Source organism: Impatiens glandulifera, chromosome 7 (genome assembly GCF_907164915.1).
Source record: "Impatiens glandulifera chromosome 7, dImpGla2.1, whole genome shotgun sequence".
Classification (NCBI taxonomy): Eukaryota; Viridiplantae; Streptophyta; class Magnoliopsida; order Ericales; family Balsaminaceae; genus Impatiens; species Impatiens glandulifera.
In genome coordinates this window covers 45,335,781-45,361,286 of record NC_061868.1, presented here as the reverse complement: position 1 = coordinate 45,361,286, position 25,506 = coordinate 45,335,781, and the positions used below count along the sequence as shown (strand labels likewise).

The following is a 25,506-nucleotide window of genomic DNA, read 5'->3' as shown; positions in this document are numbered from 1 at the left end:
TTGGTATTATAAAAAAATAAATGAAATGATAACACAAAAACTATATTGAGAAATAAATGTATAGCATACAAATCGATCAAAAACAGATCAACCACCAAATCGACCAATTTGAACGAAAATATTCAATCCCCAAATATATGATTTTGATATAATAAAAACATATTATGGTCAAAAATACATTTCATTCAAATAAATTAACTAATTCGATTCACATTCAAATTATATAATTAAGGTTATGATTTATAGATACATCTGAATGTATACCAACTTATTTTTATATGAAGTTGATTCGATATTCTTTGTTTTTTTTGTTTGATTCAAAAGTTTATATGTCTTTGTTTAATAAGAAATTCAGTTTAAAATTATTACTATGTTAATATTTTGTACTCGATTTTGTTGGAATAATTGTTTTAAAATTTGTTCGTATGAATTATTTGGTAGGATATTCAAATAATTATCAAAATGACCAAATATTTGATAAATCAAATCCATAATAAGATGTACATGCTTGTCTTATTTTATTTTTCCAAAAATCAAACATTTAATTAAACTTCTTTTCATCAATCAAATCATACTTTTAAATATACATAATATCAAAATACCCTATTTTAAATATTTAATAATTTTATTATTAATTTATGAGTATAAAAATGTATAGATAATAATGTAATTAGCCATTTAAAAATTAGTTTTTTAATTTTTTTATAAAAAGAACTGATTTTATTCCTGAATAACCAAGATCAAATATGCCCGAGTCTTAATCAACATTGTAAAAGAATGAATTTAAATTTATCCCAAAATTCCTAGGACAAAATCCCAATACAGCCCATCCTAAAAAAATGAATAATAATAATAATAATAAGACTTTGATGCGGATTATTTTGGTAGTTTTTCCCAAAATCATTAATGTCACATTGTATTATAAATATATTTTTTAATAATTTAATTATTCAATTTATTAAATAAAATACTATTACTTTATTTTTATAAAATTTAATTTTAAATACAATAAAACATTATAATATTTTTACAATTTTTTATTAAAAAAAATTCATTGTCATTATTTCAAACAAGTACTTATATATCAAAAATCAAAATGTAAAATAATGTTAATAAAATCAAAATAATTAAAAAAAAATCTAGATATTAAATAATATGACATATTTACAATAATTAAAATTATAATAAAGAAAATTATAAATTTTTAAGGGTGACTCCAAAAATCCGGAACGATGAGTGATGAGTAGAACTATCTCAACAAATCAATTAAACGGTGTCGGAAGAATCTCTACTAAATATTATAAGTCGCTGCAAATTATCCTTGACCGATGATCGATAAGAAATAAGAAACGAAAAAAAAGGTTATGCAAATGATAAGTAACCATCTACGTTAACAGGGCTAGCTGATATCTATATATATATATATATAATGACACTTAATTTTTAAAGTGTCCGGATTGCCGGGTCAAGAGCTGTGGTTAATTTGGATACTTGGGTCGGATTGTGGGTTGACCCGCCTTTAAATTTAAAACGGTTAAAAATAAAATTAAAAATGCTAGAGGTATGTTTCGAACTTGTAACCTAACAAAACAAGTACAACTCTTTAACCAACTAGGCTACAAAGACTTTATATTTTAAGTCAACACCAAATTTGATAAACACGAGACGTTTTAATATTAATATAAGTTCAACTTTTTAACTAACTAATCTATATATATATATATATAATGATGTTTAATTTTTAAAGTGTCCGGATTGCCGGGTCGAGAGCTGTGGTTAATTTGAATACTTGGGTCGGATTGTGGGTTGACCCGCCTTTAAATTTAAAACGGTTAAAAATAAAAATAAAAAATGCTAGAGGTATGTTTCGAACTTGCAACCTAACAAAAAAAATACAACTCTTTAACCAACTAGACTACAAAGACTTTATATTTTAAATTCAACACCAAATTTGATAAACGCGGGACGTTTTAATATTAATATAAGTTCAACTTTTTAACTAACTAATCTATATATATATAATGAACTTGCAACCTAACAAACAAGTACAACTCTTTAACCAATTAGGCTACTAAAACTTTATATTTTAAATTCAACATTAAATTTGATAAATGCGGGACGTTTTAACATTAATATAAGTTCAACTTTTTAACTAACTAATATATATATATATATATATATATATATATATATATATATATATATATATATAATGATGCTTAATTTTTAAAGTGTCCGGATTGCCGAGTTGAGAGTTGTGGTTAATTTGGATACTTGGGTCGGATTGTGGGTTGACCCGCCTTAAATTTAAAACGGTTAAAAATAAAATAAAAAATGCTAGAGGTATGTTTCGTAGTTGCAACCTAACAAAAACAAGTACAATCTTTACCAACTAGGCTACTAAGACTTTATATTTTAAATTCAACACCAAATTTGATGAACGCGGGACGTTTTAATATTAATATAAATTCAATTTTTTAACTAACTAATATATATATATATATATATATATATATATATAATTATAATGATGTTGAGTAAATGGATACTTGGGTCGGATTGTGGGTTGACCCACACATAAACTTAAAACGATTAAAAATAAAATTAAAAATGTTATCCGTAATTTTTTTTCACGGTTTTTTATATTATTAATCGTGCAAATGCACGGGCTAAATGCTAGTTTAGTTAAATTTACTATTTTATTTATCATATAAATGTTTATCTTATTGGTTGAGGATGAAAATGGAGTGTTTTTATTTGATTAATAGTTTAAATATCGCGACAACAAATTTTTTTAACTAGAACTAGGGCAATCAATTTTTTTTAACTAGAACTAGGCCAATCAATTTTTTTTCTTCATGCTTTCCTGCATAGGCCTGGGCAGCCAAATCCTCAAGGCCGGTACTATCTTCGTATATGGTCCAAAAAATGAGAAATTCATATAAATAATAAAATGATGTTTGTAAGAGGTCCTCAAACTGAAACACCTGTTTTAATGACTCTTTATTAGAAAAAAAAAAAAAAAACTAGATTCTTTAATTTCTATCTCCTTTGTTGTTAAAATGGATTCAAATACGGACTCTAAAATGATCACCAAAACAATCAAAAGGTATGAGAAGTAAACTCACTAACAGTTGGAATATTATTCAGATTATAAAAATTCGGAAAAATTCAATCTAGTTAAATAAAATACCGAATCAAACAAAACACAACAAATAAAAATAAGACATCAACCATAGTAAAGAAAACATCGGATTGCCCAAGAAGAAAATCAATATTTGTTTGAGAGAAACTATGTTTTGATTATTTTACCAATTAAAAACCTAAATAACATTAGTTAGTAACTAGTGAATATCAAACGAACCCTTAAAATAGATTGAGTTAAAAACAAGTGAGTGTGAGAGAGCATAATTAAAGGGTAGTAGTTGAGGGAAATGAATGGGAAAACAAATAGCATTAAAAAGGTTCGTTCCCCCGACCCGATTAGAGAATCAGATTCTAATTAAAAGTCACATTTTCTTGGGAGGGCTGCCCGACCAACTGAACCTCTGCCCGAACTGCCCCTAAAAGAAGCAGTAAGAAAGAAAGAAAGTAAGATAAATCAGAAACTGATCAACTAGAACGTACGAGTAGTGAGAAGAAGAACACAAGAACAAGTAAGTGCCCTTTCTCATCTCATCTCAAGGTTATTACAATAATTCTTCAGTTTTTTTATATTACTTCTCTGGAAAATAAATAAAAAAACATTTGTTTTTTCGTCTTCTTCTTCTTAGATCTGTTCTCTAGTTGTCTGTTCTGTCTGTCCGTACAAATGGAGGCGATATTGGTTGATGTTAAGAAAGCTGCTGCAACTACTACTGTGCTAACATGCGCCGGAATCATTATGGCGGCTGCTGCTACCAACTCTCTCCTCCTCGGCCTCGTTCAAGTAAGGAGGATTCTCTAATTTTTTTTTTTTTTTCAAGAAATATTTTTCGATTCTACTAAAATTAGAATTTCCCTATTTTAAGTTTTGGAGGGTGTTGAAGACTTGAGGAAGAAACTAGTATACAAAATTTGATTCAAGTTTCTCATGGTGAAAAGTTACCAAATAATAAATGAAAATTGAAAACAGTTTACTTTCTCATGACCCTAAAATTTATAAAAGTTAGCTCAAATGAAAAACAAAAAATCTATGGTTAGAATTCCCTTTCTTGAAAGGTGGGTCACAAAAATAAAATCTTTAAATCTTGTTTTTTATCAAGTATTTAGTTTAAATAAGATAATATCATCTAATCTATTTAGAATAAACTCCCTTTCATAAGTTAATATAATATATATATATATTTAAATAAAATTACCCTTTAAAAAAAAAAGTCAATACAATGTGAAAAAAATTACCCTTAAACAACTTTTTTTTTTTACAAGAAAAAAAAGCATAAAATTGAGTAGAGTTTATTTATTATGGAGGTGGTCCATTTCTCTTTTATTTTTTTGGGGTCTTGGTCTTTTTATTTATTTATTTGCTTATTAGTATATATTTATTATTATCTAAGATGAAAAGATATTCGAATATGCTTCGGAAGGAAAAAGATACTATGATGACGTGGAATACTAGGAACCCGTAATAATTTTGGTTTTGTTTTATAAACACCCTCTTAATTAGACATTCTTTTAATTTCAGCACCCCAATAATTGATATTTTCCTAATTATGAACCTTGATCAGGATCTTACCATGACCTTGATTAGTTCTAAAGAAGAAAAGGACCCGAATGGAGTCAAAACTGAACTCGTAGATGCTGATGGTGAAGATGACAGCGATCAAGATGGGGTCGAAAACAATGACCTTGAAGAAGGAGGTGCTGAAGATGACCCATCATCTGCAGAAGAAAAAGACAGTGAAGAAGAAGAGGAACAAGAGAAACATACTAATGGCAACAATGGGAATGCAAAGAAAGGAACTGATGAAGGAGGTGATGATGACGAAGGACACGAAGATGGAGGTGATGAGGACGACGATGAAGATGAGGACGAACAAGAAGAAGTTGTAGTCGAAGAAGAAGTTGAAGAACCAGCGGAAGAAGATGAAGAGGAAGATGATGAAGAGGATGATGATGAAGAGACCATTCAGCCACCAAAGAAGAGGAAGAAATGAAGATACAAATAATTATTAAGTAGAAGAAACTCAAGAATGAGTTTTTTTTAACTTTCTAATCCTTAATTAATCCTGTTTTTAACTTTGCTGGACTATTTTCTTTCTTTTTTATGCTTTGTCCTGAAATGTCAACAAACAAATTATGAACCTTTCATTTTCCTAATATTTATAGCTCTCTTATAATCTTAAGATAATGATACCAATGGGTTATTTGTAATTCAAATAACCCATAAATATGATAAGGTCAGGTCAGAGAATGGGCACACATAATGTCAACATATTTAATGTTAACTTTAACTCAGGCAAAAAATCTAGAAATATTCAAAATTTGCATTCAAAAAAAGTAAAGACAGACTCTGCAAGACTGCATAAATTAGATGAAGCAGTTTCAGGCTTGAAAGCAAACCACAATAAATACATGAAACTAACTCAGACCTATGAACAATAAAACTATGTAAAGCAAACTGATACAAACGAAATTAAAATGACAACAACAAGGAGAAAAATTCATAAACAAGGTTCATTCGACAAATTGAGCTTCCAAAGAGTAAGTGAGACATAGTTCATCATCCATCCATCAGCTACTTTTAGCTGGATTCGGTAGAGGAAGGAATATGTACAAACCTAAAGGTAGCTACCATATGATATAATAATAATAATATGGATTTATGTATATGAATGAGAGAGTCGGTCATTGCAGAATTTACATATAGAATAATTTTTAGTTATCCAAGCAGCAGCATTTCATTCTCCTCAAAGCCATCTGTATAATAGAAGGAGCAATCCTCTAATAAAATAATTTACCCTTTCAAAAATAAGTGAAGTAAGCTTACTGGGTTATTTTGATAATAAAAAAAAACAATCTTGTCCTATATATGTCATTGAAAACTATATTATTTGGGTAAAAAGAGTAGAAAAAATATTGCCTTTAAGAAGAATGATTATTTGAATGGTGAGAGAATTGATGATCAGATTTTATTTGAGGTTATTTGCAAATAACTCCAACCAAACAAGGCAACATTTAAAGCTCCATTTGTTTTCTTTTTTGTGAAATAACAACAATCTAGTCTTGTATAAGAGATTAAAGGTATAGATTCGATTCTCACTAAGAACGCCTTGATTGAAGTAGGAAACAATGACAATATGGAATCTTGCTAATTTCATCTTGGAAATAAACTATGTGAACAATTTAGTATTTTTGACAAGTTCTCCGGCCTTGTTTGGTTTGAGTTATGTGGGGACTAAATAAACCCACTATCAAAATACTCTTTATATATTTATACCCCTAATATCTTTTTACCCAAATAACTCATTTTTCAATAACACGTACCAAACTTATTTAAAAATAACATACTATAACCGAACAAGCCTCAAGTTACTCTTGGCATGTACATAAGTCAACTTCTTTCACTCTTAACAATCTTACTTTTTACTTTTACACATTTACACTGTTTAACTTATCAAAGATATTAACAATATTAATCCACAATCACTCCCTTTTCTCAAATTCTTTAATTTTTAATAGCCAATACTAAAAATAAGAAAAATGATTTTTTTTCTAGAATAAAAAGAAATTTTCCTAAAGATAAGAATTATGTGATCAACTATTTTCTAGAAGAAAAAAAAAGAGAGAGTAGCAAATGTAGTAGTGGGCTGCTGAATTACCTGATCATTTCTTCTTAGTTGCATCAATAAACATAGCACGAGTCCAATGCTCAATGTCTTCGCTTTGAGAAGGCGGAGGAGGAAAAGGAGGATGCTCTATAAGATCCCACCCTTCTATAGAGTTTTCACCCTTCCCACTTTCAGATAACTCCGCGCCGTAGAGAAAACTGCCCGCAGAACTTGGAAGATTACTATCGTAAGCATTTCTCTGCATTATGGGAAGAAAAACTGACAGGAATGAGAATTGTGTACATGTATTTAAGGATAAATGTTCCCTAAATTATTACTTAAAAGCAGAGTCAATGAGGGCCTATGCCTGGATACTTATTTTTTATAATAATAATTAAAAATATATATATAACAGAAAGAAAAAGTAAATGTTCCCTAATCCTCCATATACATTATCTTGACATTTCAAATTACAAGAAAAAGTAAATAGCAGCCTGTATTACGTAATAGGATAAAGATTGTTAATTAGGTTGATCTATTATTAGCATTGTTATTATCTTTATTATAATTAGATAAGACTTATTTCATATTTCAGTTAGGGTAGAATAGGATTAGTCTATTATATATAGGAACCTATGTTGATTAGTTTAATTATGAAATGAATGTTATTTCTGTTATTCTCTCATCTCCCCTTCTAACCATGATGCGTGGATAGGAAAAGTTCAAAGCATTAAAACTATGACCATGTAAGAAGACAATCTAGGGTCAGATTGATTAAGTAATCTCGAAAAATAACACCAAATACAATCTATTTATACAATAAAGAAAGGCCTAACAAAGAGATGAAAACCAACAAAAAATAATTAAATAACATTTCAACGACACATCATATATAGGTTGAACCACCAACCAATAAGGATTTAGATCAATTGCCAGGTTTGGTTTTTACCAAGAAAAATTTAAAGAAAACAAATGAGATACAATATATCCAAAGGAAATGAAACCCCAAAAGCTATTGTTAGTAAATAGTCACCAAAATGGAACAAATAATGCAGTCAAAATTATAGTTTCACCGTTGATTTTTCAAAGTCCATTGATTGCTTAAGAGCTTACTTTTCCAAACATCAATAATGCAGAAAATTGAGGATTGATTAGAAGACATACCATCATTGGAAATGTATGAGTACTGTCCATCAAAGTAGTTGATGAAACTGCTGAATTCATATTCCACACTGACTTGTTCAATTTCTCAGCTTGCTTTGACGATCTGACAAAAAAATCTTGCACATTATTATTACATAACAATGAAGAGAGTTTAGGATGAGGGAGAAGAGAAGAATTCCATGGGAAAGAGAGAGAGGACAATAATACTTTTAGAAGAGAAGACGATTCGTTCAACATTCATTACAAACTGCTTATTATATTAATCATAAATGAAGAATAACTACAACCAAGTCAACTAACTATTGCCTATAACTTCCTATATAATAATAAAAATAATATGTTACTAGCCTATTTGACAAATCACATTAATAAGCGTATCATTACTCTCCCTATAGAAATATTTAATCTCAAGGATTGGTGAAATTACACACACCAACTTCATTTACCTCTGTCATAAACAAAGCTGAAGATACCATGTAGTCAGATGCAAACGTAAAAAAAAAATTAAAATAAGTTTTTCCTAAGGTTTGAACTCCGCCTATAGTCATTAAGCTTATATAGAAAATAACTAATCAACTAAACTAGGTTACTTTTGTTAATTGAAACACTAAACTATTATACATCTTTATATTATTTTTAAAAAGTATAAAAAATAAAAGTTACATAGGGCCCTCCATCGATATCCAACCTTCGGGTCCGGGCCTGCATGTGACTTCCATTTCCTCCAAATGATGCATGGCAATAGCTAATCGAGAACACAGTTTAAATTCTCTGTTGGTGCAAACCATGGATCATCTGTCACAACATCGAGAGAAGGAATAAATAAAAACCCCATTTCATATTTAGGTTGATCAAGATGCTACCATAGTCACTTTTGGTACATATGGATAACTAATGGAGAGTTATTGTTCCAACAAGAATAGATTAGTCTCCATTGTTGCCTCAACACATGGATCTAAAGTCTTCCATCGTCGCTTGTGGTAGTGTTGATAACAAATGGAGAGTTATTGTACCAACAAGAATAGATTAGAGTCTCCAATCTCCAATGTTGCCTCAATACATGGATTGGATATTCTTTTTGTCAAGATATATATTTATTTTTTGCAATTGAATATCGTGTTTCTGAAAACATTGATCGAAAATGGCATCCAACAGATGAAAAGAGTCTTGAATAGACTGAAATGTTGCTGTCCAATTTTTCTTCTCTTTTATTTTTTCTTGATAGACTTAGCCCACTAAAGCACAATTTATGCATCTAATATTGCCACAGAACACCTCTTTATTTTCCAATTTTTTCAAAGGACAATCCCTAAATCGCAAATGGCCTGTAAATGGCTCCTTCTGTCTACCAAAGGCACATAAGATAAAGGCGGTAGTAACATTCTCCAACAACAAGACAACAGTTAAGGCGAGGCTGATGGTTTTTCTTCCCAACAACATTCGACGCCGCTGCTCTGTTCCATATGGTGAGAAAGGTGACCAGACGAACTGGAATACGAAGAACTTCGTGAAGCTGGGTTGGTGGAGATGAAGACCAGTCTTATTGAAGAGGTCAGGCCACCAATGATGACGAATATTGTTTGTAAAATATTCCAATTCCGTTCCTAGGAAGTTTTTGTACAGAAATGTGTAAATGCCACTATCATCACTGGTGCAAGGAACTTGACTCTGATACCCGTATCATTTGATGCGGAATTATATTCCTTGATACAAGAATTCATGTTTAAGAAGAGATAGAGAAGAGAAGAATTATATGGGAAGGAGAGGGAAGACAAGAAGCCTTTTTAGAAGAGAAGACATTCAACCTATAACATCCATTACAAACCTACTTATTTATATCAATTAATTATACCTAAAAAATAACTATTACTAATTTTACTAACTATTAACTGCCTATAGCTTCCTACACAATAATAATAATAATAATATTACATTAATAAACTTATTAGTCCTTTAATACACGTATCACAACTCTATATGGAGGGACAGTAAGCTAAACTGTCCCAAAGAGTTACTGGGGAATGTCATAATTGGGCAGCAAAAAAAGTTCATCTTCTTGAGAAAGAAGTTCCTCTCACCTCCAGCTCCAAAGAGCTTAGTGTTGAAATGCAGCCACATTTTCCATGAAGTATATCTTCGTCTGAGACAGAGATGTAGCTGAACATAGGAGAATTGCCTCCATGGACTTCATATCCACCTCTGTAAGTTTCATCTCCTTCACCATCACAGACAACCTCCAAACGACCACAGAACCCTTCATCTCCAATGTCAGAGGGTGTCCTAGATCTCTTGCTTTTTGTTTGGTGTTTCTTTCGGTGTGGCACCAATGCAGTCTTTGCTCTTTTCCGTAAAAATAAAACTCAGCAAACTTTGGTGGGTCATTTGTTGCTCTGTCACCTTCTGACCATGTTGGTGAGTCTTACACAAATATGTTTTCATCCTCTCTTGTGGTAAAGGAAAGGTAGGTAGGAATATTGGAGTCAGTTTTCATTTGTTTTTGTTTTCTTTAAAAAATGTCACAACATTTTCATTTCATAATCAAAGAGACTCATCCCGTGCATGCACCTCTTTTCCTGATTGATGTGAATGCATGAAGGAGAAATTCTTTGATTCTTTCAATGTCGTAACTTTTCCCTTTTAAAGTTCTCTGATTCCCTTCTTTCCAAATCGTGGAGTCGGATTCCATTTGGCGAGTAAAGAGAGTTCAGAGATGATCTTTTTGGGGGAAAAGTTCGAAGATGATATTACAAGTACCCTCGCATGATTTTTTGGGGGTCCTCACTACTTTTACCATAAAAATAAATAGTCAGTCTTCATTTGGCACGAACTATCCCGTCGTTGATTACCAACCTTCGGTCAAGAAGGAAGGCTGCTGCCGCCTAGAACTTTTGGTAGAGATTCTTCAAATACAATATAAATGGGTCATTCGGCTTGCTCTACCTCATCTCTTGTTGATTTGGAACTTAAAAGAGTTTACCTTTGAAGTCAACCCGAAGCAATTGCATGCCGGACGGACATGCTCCATCGGATGTATAATGTTTTACAGATTATGACTACTCTAGCAGCAGTATATTCTGTTTTTCTATATGCTATTTTGATTTGCAAAAAATTGTTCTTCCATGTGTAACTCCATATCGGTATGAATGAGAAACATACTAGTTTTCTTCAAATAATAAACATAAAGAGTTACAGAGATGATAAAAAAGGCAACAAAGAGAGACAACAAAATGTACCTTTGCCCAGCCATCCTCGTAGAAAAGACAGAACGAGCTTCCTTAGTAGAAGATAATGTCCCCAACAACTTCGCAAATGCTTCAAATGTTGATGATTCAGAAGGTACATCTAGGCATAGTGAGTTATAACAATATGCTGTAACACATGCCACACTTTTTTTGAGAAGTGAAATTCCTTTTTGCAGGTCCTGATGTGATTCAACAGAATGCGATGATGCAGAAGTGTAATTGATATTATTGCTACCAGAGGAGTCCAAACGTGCCCTCCTTTCTGATTCCATGGAAGCAACGCCAAAGTTACTTGAGCTTTTATCCGACCATGAAGTTTCATTGCCAGTGGAACAAAATATTTTCCTCGGTATAAATAGTGGGTATTCATTGCTGACATGCATAAATTTGATATTAAGATACACCAAACAAGAGTTCAATTTATTAACCCATATCACAAATACCTTCTAGAAGATGGACGGGTGTCCCAATATGAGTCTCTTTGCCATATACGAGAGCAGGAACCCTGGATAAATTAATCCACAAGTACAAAACATAAGGAGATTTCGTATAGGTAAGTTGTTATGATTAGCTCCCCAGCATATGTTTTTTTTGTATGAAATTAGGCCTTAGTTGAGGGGCAAATACAGGAAAATCAGAAAAATTACGAGATTAGTTTATTCTGAAAGATTTCAAGGAGTGACTGGCCAAGTGACATCAGCAATATAGCTCAGAAAATAAGCCCCCAAAAAACTCTCTTAATTCATGTATACCAAACATGTCTGCAAGTAAACCACAGTTCATATAGTATAAGGAGACATGCAAAAACTTACAGCAAAACCAGAGTTATGAAGAGCAGGAGCAGCAATATTGCGCACCACAAGATTTAGAAGTTGAACCATGTAGCTGCATTTCAGCCATGAGCATCCACTGATTAGTGCATGATAAAATATATCTGTTTTTCTTCTAGCAACATTTTACAACTATCAAATAGAAGCTAAATGTTTTATCAGAGTTACAAAATTCCAAAACAAGGATAGTATAAGAAAAATATCATCAGCTAAATCATAATTAAGCATCTCCATCTATTCCATAATTGTTGAATTTTGAAGAAAAGATCTTAATATATTTTGATGTTCTAACTAATACAAGGAGATTTCAATATATAGATAATATAAGATAAACTAATAAATGAGATAACCATTTCCTAGGTAGACATAATTGAGTTTTGCTTGGGAAGACAAACAACCTCCAATCACTTTGAATAAATGGCTCCACCAATGGCTATTTTTGCCATTGGAGGAGGCAGTGAAAAACTCTCAATTTGAAACAGCTCTGATATCATGTTGAATTTGGAAGAGAATAGGATTTTCTTCATGTATTTTGATGTTCTAACAAATACAAGGAGATCCCAATATTAGATAATACAAGATAAACTAATAATGAGATACAATTTTCTATGTAGACATAAATGAGCCGTGGAAATAATAAAAGTGCACCTAGATTGTATTTTCCACAATAATGTTCAATCACAACATAATATGACCTTTTCAGACAAAGAAGTGACTATTAATAGCATTTGCTATAAATCAAGATTATGTGACCGGTTCCAAAGAAAAAATATTCCATGTAGAAAAAAATGTTCATGGACATTAGACAATAGTAAATGGTTGTTACATCAATTGTATGTCATATATTCAACATACAACCACTGGACACCCATTCCAACATTTAAAACAATGTGACGAGGTTAGAACCAATAACTAAAGCTTAGTCAGCTAACTACCTAGGAACTTTTGCAAGGGACTTCATCTAGGATGTGGACAATATATACATGAAGCAGACTGAGGCGGATGCCAAATTGCTTCACATGGGATTGCAATTCTGGAAAGATGTCTGTGTTTGATGTAAGTCAATGTACATGTAGAACAGTTTCAGTCAACTATATTTGTAAGCCTATTAAATCTGAGTGGGGAAAATACCCTACTCTTACTCTATATCATGTGAATGCCTGCAAGCATACTCAGAACCAAATATGGTCCACAATGACATAAGATGTACAATGGAGCTTAAGCACTCCAGACAGAACATTTCATGGTAGAAATCTGAAGAGATTCAAAATACAGAGGCGATGTGGAAAGTAAAAAAGAAGTTACCCTAAAGAGGAAGCTAGCTCCTCTGATGGAACTGAATGGGGATCAAGTCCTCTTGGTAGCCTTGCATTGCATATTTGATCATATTGCCCATTACAGCCATCTTTTCTTTCTCCCTCTAAAATCACCTGTGACATGGAATGAATCGTGTCACGTGCAGTGAACAGACTGAGGGTTTGTGTCTAAACTAATATATGTTCCATAGTTAATAGTTCCAAAAATAAAGCAACATGGCAATGATTTCTATAAAATTTATTTAAACTAATGGGAGCCCCCTTCTAACTCAAAAGCAAAACTATAGGGAGTACTAAACCTCTGTAATGAAAAATTAGTACTTTTGAATGATTAATTCTATGAACAGTGGGCTTCAATATACATAACAGGACGTCCACTAATAATCATATATGCAATACAAACACAAAGGTGGAAAAAAGAATCAGAGATAATTTTAAAGTTGGCTTTTTTTACGTCTACATCTACGTTTGTCCATTTATGTAAAAATGTATTATCTTTCAAGCTAGAAATATGTTATAACATGATTTATATTAAGCTATCATGTGATATTTAAAGCTGGGTGTGATAGATTGCTATAGAAAACTTTAATAAATAACGGATAGAGAGGCAAGTTGTACTCTTGATATTAGATATGTCTAATGGAATATCGTAGCCTAAGCGTATAGAGAAAAATCTACATAACAGATTCAGAAGTTTGTCTAGGACCACTCTTTGCAGAAGTAGTCATCTTAAAAGTGCTTACCCTACGTTGTGGAAACAATTTGCATATCTGCTTTATGACCACTGATTGCCTATGAAGAAGTACAGAAGTGATTGCCATCTGCAGGATAACAATATACAGGATAAATGAGAAAACAGCAAGGTCAAGTAAGGAAGACCCAATGAACAGATCTAGCATCCAGCTATACTCACAAGCCCCAAGTTCTGAGTGCAAATAAAGTTAGGATAGTGCTTTTCTAGTTGTTCCACGCGAGTCCTTTCCAACTGTAAAGAGAAGTGGTAAATGACGCCTCAAATTAGTTCAAATATTCCATTAGAACCCTGAGTGCTAGTTTGTGAATCACTTTACTAATTCTGACTTAATTGCTAAGAGTTACTTATTTAGTTTCTGATGTCTGTTTTGAATATAATTAACATCATAATGTCAAATATACAGTTTGTTAAACCAACATTATCTGTTAAAACATCTAAAATAGCTATAGTTCTTTTAACTGATCAACAATGGAGATGTAAAACAAGCATACTGTACAGAATTTAAAGTTTATTAAAATGTCTATGATATGAATTAGGGTTCTCTAAATGAAACCCTAATAATGAATGTCTGAGATGCAAAACGTGAATATGAATTGGACGGCTAAGGACTGGGCTACTTCATTAAAAGGGCATCTCACAATCATGTGCAGGAAGTCTAAATAAACCAGCCAGGACACTTAAGGACTGTTTGGCTATTTAGCCTTTTAAATGTAATGCATTAAATAGAATTGTAATTATTCAAAATGTGGTGTACAGAAAATTTTCGATTTTTTATTCTGTTATTGATAGTGGAATCTCCATGGAAGTCCAAAAAAGTACCAAACTAGTATGACCCCCATGCATGATCTGTAGTGTAAACATTTGCCTCGAAAACACTAAAGTGCACTTCCAGAAGTTCATAGGATTAAGGATTATTTGATCATTAGCTACAAGTGCAGGGGCTATTTGATCTTCTTTCCTATAATATACTACCTTATTGTCATGATAAGCATAGAAAGAGACAAGTAGCAATACCGTACTCATAGCTGATTCCAATAACTCATATTTGGATTTTATATCATTAGATGTTTTCTCGATCTTGATTCTCCCTGCAAATTGTAGTTACTCAGAAGTCACACAAATAATTACTTCAGGGAAGGAGGTAATTATATCACACTTGGTTATAAAGAACAACCAACCTTGTGCAAGTTGTTCCTTTTTAACTCTGAGCTGCTCTCGCAGTTTTGCTAGCTTCTCATTTTGAAGAACTCTCCAGTTAAGTTGATCATCAGCTTTCCCCTGATGAAGGTCGTGGCATAGCATACATTCAAGTGAGAAAAGTGTATAATAGACGAATTAACAAGTAATCGCTTTTATAATGGAACGCGAATGATACAGTGTATATTTCCAAAAGTAAGCATTCATGTACTCTAGCTGTCTCATTTTTTGTCACATAGTTAAGCTTTTCATGTGCATAATAAGACTACTAAGAAGCAGAAAAGATGAAGAAAATTGTTATAGGAAACTGTTTATTAGTTGGATGTTCGTAACTGGTTGTCATGCTTCATTTTTACTTTTTTTTCTCCTAAATGGAGTGCTGATTCCTTTATATGTTTCTTGAATTTTGCTCTTCATCTTGACAAATAATGTCATAACTTGTATTGAAGTGTTTTTATGTTGGGTTTTTCACCATTTGGTTGAGACTTTCGTGATAAAATGGATTAATGAAATGAGTTTTATCCTTTCAAAAATAGGATCCCAATAATGTATATGCAATAAGTATTTCCCATTGGACTAGCACAAAATTTCATGTAAACCCTACAAATATAAACATACTGAAACTTGACACAGAAAGAGAAATCAAGCAGGCTCATAAGAAAGTTAGACAATACCTTAGCCACAAGATTTTCACTCAATCTTGAGTAAAGAAAAACCCTGCGGTTATTGAGTGTTTTTAATGTAGAGTTGTATTCATTTAGCCTGCAGAAAACAAAAGAGCAGCCTCAAAATAGTCCTCCAAAGTCGGTATCTATAGAACAGACTCGAATAGTAATACAATTGAGCATAGAACTAAAAAGTCTAAACCAACCTGTAGTTAACACAACAGCTACAAATTGAAGCAAGATTCGAGTTTTCACAAACAGCACAGCTGCTGTTTTTCTTCGTCATTTGCCTACCCTCTTCGTCAGCAAGCAAACCCACCAAATATCTAAATCATCAAACGCTACAATCGATGAGCAGAGACATTAACATTGATAATCAAAGTAAAACATAACAATCTCATGCCCCGGGCAATACGGCATACATAATAATCTAACTTAAGCATTCAATCGAATCTAATAACTTAAAATCAATGGAAATTCTGCTAATTACAGAAACTTACAGGTATTGGCGGGAGAATTAGCAATGGTGCTTGTGATGATAGCTGATTGGGGCGTCGGGAATTCGGTTTCCTTGAAAGTGGATGAACATTGATCGATTATATGCGGCGATATATAATCTATGGATAAGTAAGTAATCGAAGAAGATCCCCTATTGCTTCGATTCCAAGTCTTTCTCTCTCCCTCAAGAATTTCTGACCTCTTTTCAGGTTTTTTTTTATTAAGTCAGAAATTTCTCCTTAAATTATTTCAATAATATAAACTAAAATAAATATTTTGACTTTATATCCAATTAAAAAGAGTATTCTAAATTTCTAATCATAAGTCCAATATTTGTGTTAGCCGTAAATAGTAATGGGTCCAATATTTGTGTTAGCCGTAAATAGTAATGGTAATGGGTTCGGGTCAATGTATAATTATATATATATAATGATACTTAATTTTTAAAGTGTCCGATCACCGTCGAGAGCTGTGGTTAATTTGGATATTTATGTGAGAGTAAATGGATATTTGGGTCGGATTTTGGGTTGACCCGCCTATAAATTTAAAACGTTAAAAATAAATTTAAAAATGTTATTTGTACGTTTCGAACTTGCAACTAACAAAAGAAGTACAATTCTTTAACCAACTAAGTTAAAAACACTTTATATTTAAGATTCAACACCAAATTTGATGAACGCGAGACATTTTAACAATAAAAGTTCAAATTTTTAACTAACTAATCTATATATATATATAATGATGCTTAATTTTTAAAGTGTCCGGATTGCCGGGTCGAGAGCTGTGGTTAATTTTGATATTTATGTGAGAGTAAATGGATATTTGGGTCGAATTGTGGGTTTACCCGCCCATAAACTTAAAACGGTTAAAAATAAATTTAAAAATGTTATTTGTAGGTTTCGAACTTGCAACCTAACAAAATAAGTACAACTTTTAACCAACTAGGCTAACAACACTTTATATTTAAAATTTAACACCAAATTTGATGAACGCGAGACATTTTAACAATAAAAGTTCAAATTTTTAACTAACTAATCTATATATATATATATATATATATATATATATATATATATATATATATATATATATATATATATATATATATATATATAAAATGATGCTTAATTTTTAAAGTGTCCGGATTGCTAGGTCGAGAGTTGTGGTTAATTTGGATATTTATGTGAGAGTAAATGGATACTTGGGTCGAATTATGGGTTGATCCGCCCATAAACTTAAAACGGTTAAAAATAAATTTAAACATTTTATTTGTAGGTTTCGAACTTGCAACCTAACAAAACAAGTACAACCTTTAATCAAATGTGATTAAGATGTGGTTTGTCGAGGAATAATAGACCGATATCATTTGAATGTGGTTAAAAAAAATATGAATCAAATATTTAATTGACCAAAGTGTGATGTCACGATGCTAATTATTAAAAAAATATGAATCAAATATTTGATTGACAAAGTGAAAGTGTAAAGTCACGAAATGAGAGAATCATTCGGAAAAAATATAATGATGCTTAATTTTTAAAGTGTTCGGATTGTCGGGTCGAGAGTTGTGGTTAATTTTGATATTTATGTGAGAGTAAATGGATATTTGGGTCGAATTGTGGGTTGACCCGCACATAAACTTAAAACGGTTAAAAATAAATTTAAAAATGTTATTTGTAGGTTTCGAACTTACAACCTAATAAAAAAAAAGTACAACCATTTAACCAACTAGGCTAACAACACTTTATATAAAAGACTCAATACCAAATTTGATAAACGCGAGACATTTTAACAATAAAAGTTCGAATTTTTAACTAACTAATCTCTCTCTATATATATATAATGATGCTTAATTTTTAAAGTGTCCGGATTGTCGGGTCGAGAACTGTGTTTAATTTGAATATTTATGTGAGAGTAAATGGATTCTTGGGTCTGATTGTGGGTTAACCCGCTCATAAACTTAAAACGGTTAAAAATAAATTTAAAAATGTTATTTGTAGGTTTTGAACTTGCAACTTAACAAAACAAGTACAACCCTTTAACCAACTAAGCTAACAACACTTTATTTTTAAGATTCAACACCAAATTTGATGAACGCGAAACATTTTAACAATAAAAGTTCAAATTTTAACTAACTAATATATATATATATATATAATGATGCTTAATTTTTAAAGTGTCTGGATTGTCGAGTCGAGAGCTGTGGTTAATTTGGATATTTATGTGAGAGCAAATGGATACTTGGGTCGAATTGTGGGTTGACCCGCCCATAAACTTAAAACGGTTAAAAATAAATTTAAAAATTTTATTATTTGTAGGTTTTGAACTTGCAACCTAACAAAAACAAGTACAATCATTTAACCAACTAAGCTAACAACACTTTATATTTAAAATTCAACACCAAATTTGATGAACGCGAGACGTTTTAACAATAAAAGTTCAAATTTTTAACTAACTAATCTATATATATAATTGTGCTTAATTTTTAAAGTGTCCGGATTGTCAGGTCGAGAGTTGTGGTTAATTTGGATATTTATGTGATAGTAAATGGATATTTGGGTCGGATTGTGGGTTGACCCGCCCATAAACTTAAAACGGTTAAAAATAAATTTAAAAATGTTATTTGCACGTTTCGAACTTGCAACCTAACAAAACAAGTACAACCTTTAACCAAATGTGATTAAGATGTGGTTTGTCGAGGGATAATAGACCGGTATCATTTGAAAGTGTTTAAAAAAATATGAATCAAATATTTAATTAACCAAAGTGTGAGGTCACGATGCTAATTATTAAAAAATATGAATCAAATATTTGATTAACAAAGTGAAAGTGTAAAGTCACGAAATGAGAGATTCATTCAGAAAAAATATGTGATGAAACATGTGAGAAAATAAGTTGTTTTATCGAAGTGAATAAAATGTGGAATGAAAACGTTATATTTTTTATTTTAATAATTTTAAATATTGAATAAATATTATTATAATTTTTTTAATTTATTTTATTTTTACTTTTATTCGTATGTACTGTACATAAATTTTCCTAGTTTTCTTTAATGTGTTCTCTTATTTTAAAATGTTATATATGAAATATGTTCGAAATTAAATTTACACTAAAATAATACAATAGTATGTTGGGTATGTTGGGTATTAGATAGAGAGAATTTTAATATTAAAAAATTATGATTTAAAATAGATATCAATTGTTTGAATATTTAAATTAATGTTAGTTATATACGTGTTTCTTACAATTTGATATAATAAAAATTGATTTGTGAGTTTATTTAAATGAAACAATTTGTTTAAATATTTATAGTCAAATACCTAAACATTAAAACAATTCATTATACATATTTATATGTCGATATATAGTCTTTGTACATGAATTTATAATCGATACAGGCCCAGGTTCAGCCCATAAATGTTTATGGGGTTGAAGAGTCAAGACGGAAGAAAAAAAAATTTAAGTTGTTACATTAAAAATATTAATGATTTTGTATTATATTTAACATAAATAATTTAATTTATATTATATTTTAGGTTCAAATATAATCGATAAAGTTGAATTTAAATTTAACCAAAAATTTCGGTCAAATTTGGTTCGATATCATCTAATATCGTATTTATCAAACGACCTAGATAAGATAGATCACAGAGAGACGGACCAAAGATTCGGTGGTGAGGTGGGCTTAAAAAAAATTATGGTGTATTTAAATAAATAACGAGAAAATTTTAGATAAAACGAGTAAATAAAGGTAAGTTTTATCAAAAAAATTAAAAATTAAGAGGTAATTTTACATTTTAACCGTAAAAAAAAGTTTTTTTTTTTTTCGGGTGAGCTTTAACCCACCCGAGACCCTACATAGATCCGTCCTAATCACACATTTCATAATATAAGTTCTTTAATATACAACAAACTAAAGAAAAAATATTATAAAATTATTCTTTTTATTTCTTAAAACGAACAAGTTATAAGATTTAATGGAATAAAGTCATCACCAACAAGTTACAGCCAACTTTTCTTAAATTAGTAAGATAACATACATGTATTGGGCTAAAATATTAGGCCCACAATAACAAGCGCAATATGTAAAGGACAAATATGACAATGGACTTTTTCAGAAAAGAGTGAATAATTTATATTTTATATCATTTGTTTGTTTGTACAAATTTGAATAGTTTTTATTTATCTATTAAATAATGTGAAATAAATATATAGAGAGAAATGAGACGTTGTCAATTTGTGTTTCCAGAACAGACCCAATCTTACATGTGTAGGCGTCAACCACTAACAGACATACTTTTCTTTTACAATTTTTTAAGATTATTAACAAGATTCTCTTTAAATAATTGTAGATTATTTGTATTTGTCATTGTTATAGATGGGGACTTAATTCTTAATATTTTTTTTTTAGTAATACCATTTAATATTGATTCAAATAAGAAATAATAATAACAATAAAAGTTTTTAAATAAGTCTTATTAGTTTTTTTCATTTTCGTGAACTCATACCTAACTTAAGTGTAAATTAAAGTGAGCTAACTCATTGTGTAATCGTGTTAACTTTCTAAATAAAAAATAAATAAAAATTAAATGTATATGAAATATAGTAATAATATGTTTATGGAAATTAATTATATGAAGTAGTAATGTGTGGTCATTCATATGTTAACAATTAATGAGATCATGTGTTGTTGGGGGGTGATATCCACTTAAATTTTGGACATATTTTGTTATATACATACTATAAATTAAATTTGCATTATTTTTGTATTTCAATTTTGAAACAAATATTACAAGTAACACTAAAACATATTATTAAATACTATATACTTTTGTAACCTAAAATGTCAATACAAACAATCATGTAATTACCCATAAAAACATTTAAAAAAATGAGATTGTGGGATCATTTTTTTTAATAGTAATAAAAATAATAATACTAGTAATGTCATAAATTTATTATTCCTTATTTGACACCATTCTTCTCACTACCCACTCACTAGTCACTACAAAGCCCCTCCATGTGCCCAATGTTCCCTACTTTGAGATATCACATCCATGGCAGCTCATGGACCCTGTAATGGGCATTGACATTTGTTAATAAAAATATAAATATGATCTATTTCACTTTTTACTCTCTTGGTTAGGAAAGATTGTTGAATTGTGTTAATATATAATCAATTGGTGGTTAAATCATTGTTACTATAAGTGTATAAATGGATTTGTTTTAAATCACATTTTTGTTATACGATAGAAAGTCGTGTTGGATTTGGTTATTTAAATAATTTTTATTTATTTCATTCTTTTTTTATTTATTATATCACTTAATTCATTAATTAAAATACTAAAATACATTAATTTTAAACTATTATTTTTTTTATTTTATCATTATATATTAATATTTTTTTACTAAAATAAAATATAAATTTCTCAAAAATCACCACTAATTCTAACTTTTCAAATAACCCAATTAATTTCAATAACCATCTCCACAATGCCTAAACAAATATTCATCCCTTTTAAAATTCTAGCATAGACTAAGCTCTTAACTTCATGCATTCATCAACCATCATTTTGCTTGGTTTAGTTTATCTACTTCTTATTAGTTTATCATTTTGTTCAATTTGATTAGATTTCATTTTAATACATTTTGGTAACAACATATGACCAAAAGAATACTAGAACTACAATGAGAACCTCAACTGTTAATAGTATACTTCAATTAACGTATTTTCATTAAAAAATGAGACGTGAATTCATCTATATAGCAGGGAACTTATATTGTCCAGTATCAAAACTTATGCTGTCCAGTATCAAAACTTATGCAATGATACAACACTTTTGACTTGTGTTGTGTTACCTCTATTTTTTATTGGCTAGCTCTCTTTATTATTTTGTAATATGAACATAAATGATCAATTTTATTTTAGGAACTATTTCAATGTCAAACATCAAATCACACCATTGTTTTTTAATTTGCTGAATCAATAGCCTACAAAGGAGCATTGAATTGTCTTGATCTCTTTTTTTTGTTGACATGTTCCCCCTATTATTTTTATTTGTGTAATACAAACATGTATGCTCATTTTTATAAGTGAGTATGCAAAAAGATTTAGATGTCCAAAATCAAACTATATAATCACAATATTCTAAAATTTAAGATAATTATTTTTTTTTGAAAGGAATATACTAGCTAGCTAAAATATACCTTTAGGAAACTTTGAATTATAGTTAAAAGTTCAAAAAAATGAGTTATGCAAGATGGAGATGATGTAATATTGACAAATTGATTAACTTTCTTAGCAAAAATAAATAAATAAATGAAGACAAAGCATAAACCTTTTAAACTCATGAGTTAAGTTTTTTAAAATCACAAGAATGTGACAAATTTAGTAATTTACACATCCCAATAAAAAAAAACAGCACACCCACTTTTCAACCATACTACCTTAAATTACACATTTACCAATTATAGACAGAGTTTGTGATATAAGTTATATAACACATAATTCGATCTTATAGTATTTTTCTGTCTTAAAAAATGGAACAATCCATTTTGTTTGACATATACAAATATAATCTAACTTTTGTTATTAAAAAAAAAATAAAAAAAATCTCTAAATAAGAGAGAAAATAAATAAAAAAAATTGAAAAATATATAAATTCTTAGTTATAAGTGTGTGACAATTAATTTATAAAATTATTTAAAAACGTAAAAAGTAATCAATATTTTGAAATTTATCATTTAAATTTTACTTTTATCAAAAACGCGAGATTAGATATGTGAACATTAATTTCATAAAATAAAGAATAAAAAATTTTAAAACTTTAAAACTAAATTAAAAAAAAAAATAGTAAAAAATAATATAAAACCTTGAAACTGGTAATCCCAAATATTAAGATATATATTAAAATAAAAATAAAAATATATATATAAATTTATTTAGTGAATAATTAAATAACCTAATAATAATATTTTTTTAATAAGTTCCTCTCGTTACAAAATCAATGTAAGTCAAAATAAATATTGAAGAGAATGTAAGTTTTTATTATTATTATTCATGACTAACTTTTTTTTTTAAATAAAAAATATATTTAATTTTTTTTACACTTTTATCTCTATGTATCATCTAAATAACTTTTATTGTTTTATTTTTATTTTATTAAAAAAATCTTAATTTATCATATAATTTATCTTCTATTATTATATATCTACATATTTATCTCAATTGAATAGCTTAAGTCTATTACAAATAAAGATAACTAAATATAAGATGTGTAAGTTATCATACAAATTGATAAAATGGGATAGAACATATAGTTACAAACAAATAATGGATTATATTTAGATCTTTATGATATAAAGTTAAAAATAGATTATTATGAAATGAAGAAATAGAATATTTAAATTAAATTATTAAAAAAAATGTATTTATAATTTTATATAAAATAAACTAACAATATTTGAAAAGATAAATATCAGGACAATGGGGTCTGTCCTATTTGATTTATTTTAGATTAAATTAGTTTTTTTTTTCTCTTTTTTTCTATCATTTTATTTTTTCAATCACTTCATTCCTCTATTTAAAATATCATTTTATCCTTATCAAATTTTTTAAATTTTAAATTATTAAATCCTATCACCCAGTAACACGTTTCGTAATTTTTAACAACATTAGAGACTTAAATGTCCTAAAATCCATTATATCCAAATAAACTTATTTATATTTCATACATTTTTTTTATCAATCTAGTCAAAATAAACCAATAAACCTAATATAAGACAGGTCACGTTATAACAAAAAAAAAAAAATGTCACAAATTAAAGGGGCACAACATATTTATTTATTTATTTTAAAATAAATAATAACCTAATTTGAAACAAATGATGCCGTGTGCATACATGTGCAAAAGATAAAATAGAAGGGTATATTAGGAAAAAAAGATATGAAGGGCAGTTTCTTAAAGTCAGAAGAGATGAGCTGTGGTGGCAGTAAAAAGCAAGAAGCAGGTGTATGTTGCACATGAAATTTCAGTCATTCCGTTAATCAAACTATAAGTCCCGTTTGTTTTTATACTTATTTTTTAATATAAAAAATTAACACGATTCCATAACTATCAATGACTCCAACTTTTATTTAAGTAAAAATCGAACTTGTAATATGATATTTGATCTCTTAAGAATAAGTTATTTTTTTATATATATATAAAAGTTATATGTAACACTATTTAATATTATTCAAAGTATATATTAGGAATTAAGATATTTATAGTGTTTTTATTGATAAGAAAATTAAGTAGGCATGAATTCTCTCGAGGATGGCTAAGGAGGACATGAGTTGAATATCACCCGTCCCATTTTTAGTGGAACTTATTTTATTATTATTCTTGTCGATTTTGGAGAATTTTTGCAATGTTATATAATATTTTTCTAAGAAAAATATATGGCGATTATAAAGTTATATAAATGGATATTTTAATATATATATATTATAAATTATATTATTATACAAAAATAAAGTTAATTTTTTTTATAAAATATAAAAGATAAATAAATATATTAATATTATTATATATTTAATTGTATTTATACTATACTACGAAAACACATATACATTGTAGAACTGTAAAAAAACTAATTTATTTTTTAAATAATAAATAATTAAGAATTAAGTAAAATAAAAGTTAATAAAAATGATAAATTATATATATATATATATATATTCACATTTAATAAAATACAAATATTATTATTCAGCAATTAGTCTATTATTAAAAGTTAATTTAAGTTTAAACGAGGAACATGTCTAGTGGGATCTTCTTCTTTTTTAAATGAAAAATAATAATATACAAATATTATTATTATTATTATTATATATATATATATATTATTTTTCTTTTACTTTTAATAAATTAGATAAATATTAACTTAAGAGTTTTTTTAATGTTTTAAATTGAAATGAAAAACATAATTATGCATAGTCAGGTTAATTTATTGCTTTAAAAAATATAAATATTTAAGTTATTCTAGTTAATTAGATTTTATACTTTATATTTTCAAACACAAAGTACAAATTTAAAAATGATAAAAATGA

At 29.0% G+C, this 25,506-nt stretch overlaps 2 protein-coding genes across 4 annotated transcripts; one reads left to right on the top strand and one right to left on the bottom strand.

Moving 5' to 3' along the window:
- Window positions 1-3,460: 3,460 nt before the first annotated feature.
- LOC124945430 lies at window positions 3,461-16,626 on the bottom strand. Of its 3 annotated transcripts, none has more exons than XM_047485871.1 (14): window positions 16,418-16,626; window positions 16,124-16,243; window positions 15,927-16,014; window positions 15,234-15,333; window positions 15,070-15,143; window positions 14,215-14,286; window positions 14,045-14,122; window positions 13,291-13,415; window positions 11,968-12,040; window positions 11,599-11,660; window positions 11,147-11,527; window positions 7,914-8,016; window positions 6,801-7,008; window positions 3,461-3,563 (listed from the first exon to the last, which is right to left on the bottom strand). In XM_047485871.1, exons 2-13 carry the CDS (start codon window positions 16,201-16,203, stop codon window positions 6,805-6,807), a joined length of 1,440 nt encoding a protein of 479 aa, XP_047341827.1. In that variant the 5' UTR covers window positions 16,204-16,243; window positions 16,418-16,626; the 3' UTR covers window positions 3,461-3,563; window positions 6,801-6,804. The 3 variants fall into 3 exon arrangements, with proteins under 3 accessions (XP_047341827.1, XP_047341828.1, XP_047341826.1); XM_047485872.1 differs by lacking the exon at window positions 3,461-3,563 and adding an exon at window positions 5,446-5,898 and having other exon boundaries at window positions 16,124-16,258; XM_047485870.1 differs by lacking the exon at window positions 3,461-3,563 and adding an exon at window positions 5,446-5,898.
- LOC124910042 (acidic leucine-rich nuclear phosphoprotein 32 family member B-like) lies at window positions 3,812-5,352 on the top strand. Its single transcript, XM_047450667.1, has 3 exons — window positions 3,812-3,928; window positions 4,707-5,042; window positions 5,308-5,352. Exons 1-3 carry the CDS (start codon window positions 3,812-3,814, stop codon window positions 5,350-5,352), a joined length of 498 nt encoding a protein of 165 aa, XP_047306623.1.
- Window positions 16,627-25,506: the final 8,880 nt, after the last annotated feature.